General features: G+C 30.6%; 1 protein-coding gene across 1 annotated transcript; it reads right to left on the minus strand.

The window, feature by feature from the left end:
* Nucleotides 1-1,589: 1,589 nt before the first annotated feature.
* On the minus strand, nucleotides 1,590-2,645 carry LOC113557796 (zinc finger BED domain-containing protein 5-like). Its single transcript, XM_026963346.1, has one exon. It carries the CDS (start codon nucleotides 2,643-2,645, stop codon nucleotides 1,590-1,592), a length of 1,056 nt encoding a protein of 351 aa, XP_026819147.1.
* Between the last annotated feature and the right edge of the window lie 9,606 nt (nucleotides 2,646-12,251).

Raw genomic sequence — 12,251 nt, forward strand, 5'->3', positions numbered from 1 at the left:
GCTTAGCCCTTCAAAGCCTCAATTTAGCTATTGCATTATTTTTATCTAATTGTGGTGAATAGAATTCCACTAACCCTTTAAAATATGCTTCATCGTTTTTCGTGCATTTAGACCAATAAGCGGAAGAAAAATTTACCCAATAACAAAAGTCCAATATTAATTTTGAAAACATATTTGAATTCTTTATTCTCTTTTCTAGGTTATGTAGAAAATGGATTTAAAATTTTTTTTTTTTAGTTACACTAAAGGTAAATTTTGAAAAAAAAATTATATAGAAATATAATTAATTTGTTACTATACTAATTAAACAATACAAAAAATTGAAAATTTATTTCCTACACAACCTAGAAAAGAGAATAAGGAATTCAAATATGTTTTCAAAATTAATATCGGACTTTTGGTACTGGGTGAATTTTTTTTTCCTCTTTTTGGGATCTTCATGTAAAAACTTTTTTTTATCACAAAAATTTAGTAACATGTGACGTATGTACGTTACTGTTTTCCAAGAATCTTAGCCGTAGTTTATCAATAATTACATAAAGCGTTCGGGGAACTCACACAGACTCATAATCAGTTACACATAACTCACGATAGATATCGAATATTGCCTAAATACAACCCCTTAAAAATGGTTCACTTTCAACAGTCTTAAAGATATCTTTAATCGTGGTTTTTTCTTATTATCAGTATTGTCCATGTGCGTACCTATTTATAAATTTATTTAATGGATAGAATTTCTATATTTTGTTGTGATGTCAACACAACAAAACACATAATCCCACAAATTAATAAATAAATATATATATTATATAAGCTCTGGGCCCTGTGGGATCTATCCCCTAAGTCCCCCCTTAATTACGCCTCTGCAGCAGAATGCAGATATACTGTTTGTCTGGAGTAGTCCAAAAAGGACAACAAACCAAAATTGGAAGACATGAGCAAGAGAGCCGTAATGATCAATTACAGTGGATTATTGTTGGACAAGGAGGACTAAGCTGAAAATGGTTTCGTGTGTGTGAAAATAATAAATATTCGTCTTACGTATATATTTATGCTGCTGGTCTTCAAACTCTACAAACAAAGAGTAAACCGACTTTCTAGACCGAATATACAAAGCCATCAGAATGGAACGAGGTGAAGTAAATATAGCAGGGGACTTTAATGCAAAACATATGGCGTGGGATCTCCAATTAACAACACCATAGGAAAAATATGATTTGGGGAGCCCATTCTATCTTAGTTCAAATCTTATTTATCTGGTAGGGTCCAATGTGTTAAACCAGCGGTTCTTAACCTTTTGTAGAACACGGACCCCGATGAAAGATTTTTAGAGATCGCGGACCCCCTACCAATTTTTTTTCAAATACCTTTTTTTTACAAAACATATCAAGTTATCATAACCAAAATTATAATAACTATTTTATACTACAAATTATAGAAGTAGACATAACAAAATGTACACATTTACAATTATTACACTTGGACATCATTAAACACTTAAATTAAGAAAAAAAAAATTGTAATATAAAATTATTTTATTATTATTATTATCTTATTCTTAATATTCTTAAAACTTAATTTTTATTAACTTAATTAATAAGTGTTAATGGTTGATGTTGCATTTCAGTTACGAGTTTTTGAACATCGGGCTCAATACTCGAAAGCTTTAATCGTAGTTCAGATTCTACGTTTTCTATTCGGTTTCGAAACTTATTCTTAGTATAAACGAGGGCGGAGAATGCTTTTTCACATAAATAAGTTGTGGGAAATGGAATCAAAACTTTCAGAGCTTTACTCGATAATTGTGGATAATCCTTTCGAACATGCAACCAAAAATGTTCTAATGACTTTTGATTGAACTGCATTTTTAAATTAGTATCTGTAGACATTTCTACAAGGCTATCTTCTTCCAATGATGTCAGTCCATTTATTTGATGAATATCAATTTCAAAAGGTTGTCGAATCCAATTTCTACTTATATCTGGAACAGGAAAGTAATCACGGAAGCTACGTTGCATATCACCCATGTGTTGTATGAAATATTTAGAATCTTTATCTGACAATTCTTCTTCAGTTGATTCAATAAAATTTTTGAGATTTGGAAATGGATCGTAATTCTTCTTTGACAGCCGAAGACTCCACAGTTCCAACTTTTTAATCATCGCTTCAATCTTATCTTCAACTTTGAAAATTGTAATATGTGTTCCTTGAAGACTTAAATTAAGTGCGTTTAAATGAGTAAATATATCTGATAGATATGCTAAAGTAACCAACCAAGAATAATCATTCACGCGTTCACTCAACGAAAATGATTTATGTTCGATAAAAAATAATCTTACCTCATCTTTCAATTCAAATAGACGAGAGAGCACTTTACCTCGAGATAACCAACGAATTTCAGAATGCAACAGAAGTTGATAATGTTCACTATCCATGTCTTTGCAAAGTTGTTCAAAAATTCTTGAATTCAATGATTTTGCTTTTATAAAGTTCACAATTTTTACAGCATCGTCCAAAACTGTTTTCAAATGTATTGGTATTTTTTTAGAAACTATGGCTTCGCGATGAATGCAACAATGATGCCATGTGACTGATGGTATGATATTTCTAATCCGTGCAATTAATCCAGTAAATTTTCCTGACATTGCTCGAGCACCATCTGTACTAACTTCTACACATTTAGTCCATTCAATTTCATTCGCTGTAATAAATTTATTAATTTTACAAAATATTTCCTCTGCCGTGGTGTGTACCACAGTGGTTACGAATAAAATGTCTTCAGAAATGACATTATCGTATTCGTATCTTACATAACACAGTAATACTGATTTATTAGTTATATCGGTACTTTCATCAAGTTGGAGACTATAGTAGTCACTTTTATTAATTCTTTTCAACAACTATTCTTTAATATTTCCTGATAAACGATCAATTCGTTTTTTTGTTGTATCATTTGACAATGCAATTTTATTTAAGCTATTTGCAGCTTCTTCGCCGAACATTGCAGAAACCATAGCTTTCGCAGCAGGTAATATCAAGTCCTCTGCGATCGTGTGAGGTTTCCCTGATTTCCCAATTAGTAAAGAAACTATGAACGATGCTTTTACGGCGCTTTCATTTGTACAATCAGTTGCAGTTTTAATAAATTTCATATTTTTTCTCAATTCTTGCTCTTTATTTTTAAAAAAATCAATGGATTTCATGGCATGTTCTTTATGCTTAGTTTCGAGGTGTCTTTTTAGTTTTGATGGTTTTAAAGTCTCGTTTGATAATACCTAAAAACATACCACACATTGAGGTTTTGGTTCTTCTTCAGATCCGTTGGACGTGAAACCCATTGATAAATAATAACTAACATACTTACGAAGTTTTGTTGACTTTTCTTTACTCGTACACGGAGTTTTTTCATCATCAACGTCAGAATTCTTCCTTTTTAAATTTAACCAACGTTCCATTTAAACTAAAAAGGCTAATGTCTTTAAGATGATTTGAAAAAAAATCACGGATTAATTGAAATTATGTAGGTATAAAACTGATCAACTGCACTTATTGGTAGTAAATATACGACTGCCGAGTGCCGACTTCAATGCTATATGCCTATAAAATTATTAGGTTTAGATACTTAATTGTATCGAATTCCACATTGTAATTGGTGTAATAAAGATAAGATAGGTTTACCTATCTCTTACAATATAAGATATATTTTATAATTTTATATGAAACAAAAATAATAATCGAAAAATATTGTAATAATACACTCATGTCACAAATTGACTCATGTTAGGTGGTAAAGTTGTCGCGGACCCCCAGGGGGCCGCGGACCACAGGTTAAGAACCGCTGTGTTAAAGTCTCGGGATGTAAATATGAAACAGTGTACCTTCATGTGTTCCTCATTAGGGCATTGATCCCTTTTGTTGTTTTCTTTAATGTTTAATGGACTAAAATTAGTTATCTCAAATTGGATGTTCCTTATGTTTGCTGACAATTTGAAAATCTTCCGAATAATTTAGTCAGTAACTGATTGTGTAACCTTTCAAAAAGAGCTTGATGCACTTGTTTTGTGGTTTAATTCTATGGAACTAAGCTTTAATGTAGAAAAATTCCTATCCATGTCTTTTGCCAGGAATATAAATATTATTAACTATGCGTACTTGATAAATGGGTCCAGCATTAATATTGTTAGCAGGAAGAAAGACTTGGGTATTCTATTTTGTCCAAATCTTGATTTTAATTCCCATATAAAGGCAGTTTGCTGTCGTGCGTTAAAGATGCTTGGCTTTGTCATACACACATCAAAAGAATTTAAGCTCTCTAGTTCTCTCAAAGATTTATATTACTCTCTAGTACGGCATCTTTTAGAGTATTCTTCCATTCTTTGGGACCCTTTTACGGCAGCTGACTTTTGTTGCGTTGAGAGGGTCCAGAGGTGTTTTTGTTTTTCAACGTAATTTATTTTGCAAATTCAACATCCATTGCATGATTATAAGCCAGTGATAAATAAATTTAGACTCATGTCTTGTAACGAGACAGAATCTCGCAACCGGTTAAGTGGCGTGCTCAATACATAATAATATATCCCCTTAATCAGTGATATCTAAATTAACCATAAAAAAATATTACAAGACAAGAAAATAAAAATAAAAAAGGTTTTACTAAAAAAAAAATTTATCCGAAAACGCAACAGTGAAAGGCCCGAACATCATAAATTAAATTATCGACGAGTAAATTTAATATAGTTTTTTTCCACTATCTTTTACCCGTTGCATTAGAGAGGTGTGAACCAGCCATTCGTTAAAAGCTGGTATACATAGACACACTAATCCAATACAAGCAACCCTAATCCGCCCCAATCTAATACCTACTGAGACGGTACTTCACAACACCGTTATTCATCCTAGGTAATAGATTAATAATCCTGAGCTCACCATGATAGGAAGAAGTGATTAAAAAACACATCTTGGACTGTGCACAGAGCCAGTGTTTCCCCACCCTATTATCACCTACAGTAAGTCATCTAAGTTCATATTTGCCTCCGTGATTTAACACGTCGCCGTCAAAGTGTATACCGACCGAGTCGCCGTTCGTCATCAACTCGTGAGCCTACAAGCTGCCGTACGTCGTTGAGAGAGCCGCAGTTCGTCAACTCGCTGCTCTCAACTCTTGGACCTACCTACCATCATCAACAGCTGTTATACGTGAGTTATATGTACTTCATCGAGAACCCACCCATATGTATTCCCATAAGAAAATATTTTTACTGTACACTCTTAGTGTTACATTGTTATACATTGTATACATTGTTAAAATAAATAAGGTTATATAAAGCATGAATGAGCAAGCCGAAGAAAAATTCCAAACTAGAATTTAACCGATCAAACGGTCAAAAGAACTCTAATGGAACACATTTTGAAACCAGGTGGAAAACGTCCCATAGTGTCTGCCGTATCAGCTAGTCACGGGAAAACTGTTCAAAAATCCATAACTACCGGAAATTTAATTGCCAGGAAGAATGGACAACATAACAACATGGTCGAAGACTTATTTCCAGAGCACCCAACAAGACACTAATTGACATAGATAAACAGTAATCAAACCATAGAGATCACTAAAGAACTCTTCAGAGCGATGGCTGCCCTCTTTAACAATAAAGACCCCAGTTCCCAACTGAAATCCTGAAGAGCTCTTTCAGCTCGATCAAACATAAACCAAAAATACTCCTTTGCTTATTCAATATATGATTCAACCCGTCAACATACTGTGACGACAGAAGGTGAGCGATCTGATCAATACACAAAAAGATAATTATCACATATGATCGCGTGTGCGTGCCGTCGCGACTTTTGTCCCGTGGGTCTAAGTTTGCCGATCAACGACAGCATTTACCGGTGTGTCCGATGAAGCTCATACGTCCTCTAGCCTCCGTAAGATACGGCCTCACCCGACTTATCTCGTATACAGAATACTGGCCGATTAATTACCATATTTGTTGTTTTCTTTCACTTTTCCTCCAACCCGCCTTATATGCAGTAGCATGGAGGAGTAATAACTTTGTCGTTACGCCTGCGTGCGACATAGGGATACACCAAGTTGATAATGTACTTTAAATTACTATATCTATTTTTCCAATCACCGTGGCCGGTATTCTGTTAGGTTTTTTATTATATTTATTATTGTATACTCCCGGTAACCGTCCAGAGGAGCCGGTAGGATGTGTACCGAGTTGTGGATATATATATATATATATATATATTGTGTATTTATTATTCTTTTTTCTATATACCTATTTCTCTGCCCGAGTTTTATGCCTATCGGCTTTCTCGGCAACACTTTAAATATACAACCGTTTCCTCTTAACTTGTGTAGCGATTTATTATTACTATTATTATTACATTCTGCCCGAACGTGGGGAATAGTTATTTATATTAGATTATAAGAAATTCACGTCGCTCCGGCCTTATTGGGTCTCGGCTCGTGGTTGGTGACCTTATTAATATAAAAGCGACCACATGACGTTCGATCCAGGAGAGAATCGGGATAGAATTGTCACAATACAATTAATAATGTTTTTATATTAAGTAAGTATTTGTAAAAAAAATTAATATATTATACAATATACGAATAAAACTATACAAATAACTACACATATATACAATCCAAAAACAAAAATATCTAATAATAACATCTGGTTATAAGATAATACCACAATATGGGTAATATTTCATTGCAATCAGTTGCGTATCATGGGTAAGGCTGAGGGAGCTGCATCCACACCCCTTACCATCAAGAAAAATCCTGGCAATGCCACTGATTTCAATACAAATTTCATTTTTATACTGAATCAAAATTATTAAAATTATTGGCGTTAATGCCAATTTGATTACTTTAATTATATATTTTTATGTTTAATTAAAATTGTATAATATTATTTGGTTATTAAGGTTAATCAACAATTAGGTACGAAATTAGACATAGAATTAATGTTACATTATTGGGGTTGTATTTTTTACACTAATCTTTTGTTCGAATTTGAATTGTTGAAGAACATACTCTCATTTCTTCTTCAATAAACTTGTTTATTTGTTTTTATATTTACAAGTAGTTTGAAAAATCCTTGTTCACATAAATATGACATCTGAAACTGCAGAAATATATGGCACAGACCAGGAAATGTGACGTTTGAATATATTCAAACGTCGGTTTGTCGGGTTCGCGCCAGTTTTTACCAACCACCGGTTCATGGTAAGACGACACCAGCGCACCATCGGCTAAGGCAAAGGAGCGCTGTAACGGTGCAACGGGTAACCAATACCGCGCAGTCGGCAATCGCCAATCAGTCATTATTTTGTTTCCGTAGGTACATAACTACAACCGCCACTATTCTTTTTTTTGTAAAAACTTAGTTTTTGTGTAACCACGCATTCATGTGCTAGATTTCTTTTTGTTCGTACCACAAGTGTCACCATTGCTACGTGCTCTGATGTCCTATACCAATAATATAGTGCATAATAAAGGATACTACGACGTAGAAATAAACATTCTCATATATTAGGAAAGTATCTACACACATGGGCGGTAATGTAAGGCCTAGACAATAGGGAGAATAACAATATGAGGGTAAAAAACACACCTATGACTATAATCTTCGAAGATGAACGAACTTCACGACACATTATAAAACAATAATCAAAATATGAATTTAAATTAATCTCAAGCTCTGAGAATCTTGAGCGAGGCTGATCACAGGCGTGTGGGCAAGCGTCATCGGATGTCATATACATCATCGCACGTGCATCCTGAAATGCGTATTAGCGTGAGAACAAATGACGCACTTAGTAATAGGCCAGAGGATACATGGGTAGTAGGTCGGGGAACACTGACTATAAAAGGAGGCCCTGGGGAGGACTCCTGTAGACGTGATTTTCCAGAGTTAGCGCAAGCACGTTCACTTCAATCTACACCAGAAATCTATCATTTGGACTTAGAATATTTTCTAAACAACACTTAAAAATATTTCGACAACCAGTTGCTGGCCCACTACACAATTAGGCGCAGTCAGTAACTGAATTCTTTCGCTGAATATTATTTATTTGTTTTAAATAAAAAATATTATTTTTTCCACTTCGAAATTTTTTTGAAATATTTGAAAAAAAAATTTTCAAAAAAGAATTCAACGAAGCAATTCACAAACGAATCACTGTTGAAGAGGACATCTGATCACTGTCAACTTCAGCGACTCCAAGAAAGAACCGTACACGTAGCAAGCCATCAGCATTCAACATCGTCAAAAAATTCAACAACTAGCAATGGAGGCATCGACAACCGCTCAAGCGGTCGCACAGTGTAAGTTATTTTTTTTTAATGTAAAATAATTATTAAGTGCTAGCCCTGATCCGTCTCCTTTGGAATTATTATTCCATCGTAAAATTTTTATTGTCAAGATGTTTATATATTCTCCCCGTAAAATGTAATAATAATAAATTTTTAATAATCAATAATAATTTTTCTAAATAATAAAAAATAATTAAATAAATATTATAGTAAAAATTAATTAAATTTTTTTTTTTAAGTTTTAATTTTTGTGTTTAAATAAAATAAATTATATTAAATAAATAATAATTAGTAAATAAAATATTTTTTGTGTTAAAATAAAAATAATTGCCAATAGTTAAATAAAAATAATTAATAAATAATAAGTAACATAGAAAATTCTTCTAACAGTCAAATTAATTAATTTTTTTATCATAGAAATATATTTATATTCAAATAACAACAAATAATTATAAAAATAATATAGAATTATATAAATAATAGTTGAGAATTAATTAGGAAAATAATTTATTTTTCAGACTTATAAAAATTTACGTAAAAAAAAATAAATTAAATTTTTTTACTATAGGATTAAATATTTTTGTAGAGGATTAAAATAAATATAGAAAATAAATAAATAAAAAAAAAAAAAGGGAACATAAGAGAGAAATATTTTGTTGAGAATTGAGGTAATTTTTTTAAGAGTTATATGTTGAAAATAATACGTAATTATTATTGTTTTGAGAGAAAAATTTTATAAGGGTAATCTGGTTAAAATAATACGGAATAAATAAGAAATTTAAGTGAAAAATACTGGAAAATATTTTATTGAGAATTAAAAGGAATTGAATTATTAGAGAATTATATATATCGCAATTGAGAATTTTATTGAGGTAAATTAAATTCTATAATTGAGTTTAAAAAGACCTTATATTTTGTAAATTTATAAAAGACAGTGAAGTCTTGAGTTATTATTGAGTTATATTGAAGAAAATAATTGTAAATTTTTATTAAGCATAAAATAGTAAATTTCGATTTTTATCGGTTATTTTTTTTTTAAATTACTGTCGATAAAAAATGTTTGATTCGGTCAAAATACTTGAAAATTGAATATGAGATTTCTTATTGTTTGTTGTTAGTAAAAATTAAATCCACAATATATTTAATGATTAGTATAAATAAATAACTTAAACCTACTTAATTTAAAAAAAGAATATTTAATTTAGATTATATAAGTTCTAGTACTGTAAATTTGTACCTATATGAATTTCATACATGGTAATATTGTCTTTTTGTAAATAAATGAATGTGCTTATGTGTGGTTATAATGGTAAATTTAACTGATTTATCCAAATTTAAATTATTTACTTTTGAATACTATAATTTAAAAATAGGTATAATTTATTATAGTAAAATTGTACAAAATTACGTCACATAATACTTGGAACACTAATTTTCAGGTATTACAACAACTTTAAAGTTTAAAATGATTAATTTAAAAATGATGTATTACCAAAATAATAATTTATATTAATAATATTGAATTCAAATATAACACATCTATTACAATGACATGCTCGACAACTATTGTACAGACCTACTTGTCCATATTTTTTTATGTATTAAGTAGATACTAAACAAATAGGATTAAACAATATTTTACTTTAAATTATCAAACATCAACAGAATATTTAATATATTGTTTATGTTAAATTTTCTATACCTAAGAATCTACAAATAAGTAAATAATGTTGTATAATATAAAAGAAAAAATATTTTATTGGTTATAATATCATATTTTATCATTATTTAGTTCCATAAATAAATATAACTACTATTTAATAAAATATTAAATAATCACTTTTTTACTAGTAAAAATAAACATTTTATTTATAATACAACTATATATTATATTTTTAAACCAAATAAATAGCAGTCTTGTAAAGAATACTTTTATTTTGTATTCAAAATATATATTCTTATGGTACTCAAATACTTTTTTCTGCTAGTTTTGGAAAGGTTAGAATTAATGATTATAGATAATAATTAATAATACATCAACATAATATATTTACAAATGGTTATTGAGTTTATACAATACATTTTATTTGACTATGGAAAAAAATCATTCTCACCAGCTTCACAGTTTTCCTCATTTTCACTAGATATGGTATTTTTAGCATCAAATAATTTAGCATGCATTTCTATTGCAGTATCTATAAAAACTTTTATGGCGAAATCTATTTATGTGTCACACCCAGGGCCGGCTCTAGCTTTTACAGCAAGCATTATTTCAGCGCCTTTCACCTTCTTTTTAATCATTAAACAGGAAAAAATTTGGGGATTAGTCAAATTCAAAAAAATATTTTTTCTTAGTTTTATTATTATTGTATAGTAATTATCAACATAAAATATACTTTATTATTCGTGAAATACTTTGTTACAGCGGTACTAAATATAAAAAAAAAAATCTAATGAAAGTTTTCTTTTCTTGCTTTTTAATCTGCAAATACTTTATTAATTCTGAGAAGTCCAAATTTTGAGCAATAGCATTTTCAATACTTAGTGTAGCTAGGGATGTCAATGTGGCTTGTGCAATAGTTGACCTTAGGTAGGTTTTTATTAACTTAAGTTTAGAGAAACTTCTTTCTCCTCTGGCGACTGACCGGTTTGGTAAACAAAATTCTTAATGAAATCCATATATTGGGGTATAAATCTTCTAATTGATTTTTTTTAAATTAAGTTAAGTTCATCGAGAGGTGAATTGCAATCATTGATTTTGGTGAAGTGTTGTATGCTAATTAATTCGTCACAAAGGAAAACTGCTTCAATATCACTTTCTGACCCATCAGTCAAAGATATTTGGAGATCAGCGCAATATTTTAGTAATTCATCCTTTTCAAAGCTAGATATTTTATTGAAATTATAAAGAAATCCCCAAATTTCTGTATGTTTTAATAACATATCAAATCTCTTTTTAATGGATGAAGTAGCAGTGTCTAGTAAAGGATTAAAAAATTCAACTTCAAATTTTTTTTTTTGGAGAAGTTATAGGCTCGTTTTTACACTCATACTGGATCTGTCGTTTTTTGTATCTTTCTCTTTCAGAATCTTTAAATTTTTGCTCAGAACCAACTTCGGAAGCTAATTCAGAAGCTATGGAAATAGCTTTCTTAAAACCAGTAACTTAGTAATCCTTTAAAAAATTATAACACCCTTCGATCAACTTAACTGAATTATAGATATCAAAATTTGATTTTTGCATAGATTTACTGACCACATTAATTTGAAATAGTATATCATACCAGACGACTAAAGAAACTAGAAAACTAAAATCTTTTATCTGATTAGATAATGTGAAGGCTTCGTGAGAAATAATAGGATCATGTTTTTCTTCTTTTTCAGAAAGACTAACTAGAGCATCGTATACATCACCAATTTGATATCTTACAGCTTTAATGCTACTAATTTATGTTTCCCAACGAGTATCACTTAATCGTTTTAAAGTAAAATTTGTCAGATGGTCCACTAAGAGCTGCCAACGTTTTACTGATGCGGAGAAAAGATTGTAAAGTCTTCTTAGTACTCCAAGTAGAGTGACGGATTTTTTTGATGATTTTGCTGCGTCACATAATACTAAATTGAGGCTGTGACAACCACAAAGGCATAAAAAATGCCAATGGGTTTTTTTAATAATCAGCTTTTGGACACCAGCATATGTTTGTCCTTCATATTAGCACCGTTGTCATAGCCTTGCCCCCTGCAATTTTTCAATTTTAGATTAAGTTTATTTAATAATCTTAAAATACTTTCAGACAGTCCTTCTCCAGTTGAAACGTTTATAGGAGTGAATTGAACAAAATGTTCACTTATATCTACATTTTCTTTAGATAAATCGACAAATCTGATAGTCAAAAACAATTACTCTATGTGGTTTACATCA

The sequence above is a fragment of the Rhopalosiphum maidis genome, chromosome 3 (assembly GCF_003676215.2).
Source record: "Rhopalosiphum maidis isolate BTI-1 chromosome 3, ASM367621v3, whole genome shotgun sequence".
Taxonomy (NCBI): domain Eukaryota; kingdom Metazoa; phylum Arthropoda; class Insecta; order Hemiptera; family Aphididae; genus Rhopalosiphum; species Rhopalosiphum maidis.

Coding starts and splice junctions, on each gene's coding strand:
- LOC113557796 (XM_026963346.1), bottom strand. CDS start 2,645: ATGTCAGGAAAATTTACTGGATTAATTGCACGGATTAGAAATATCATA.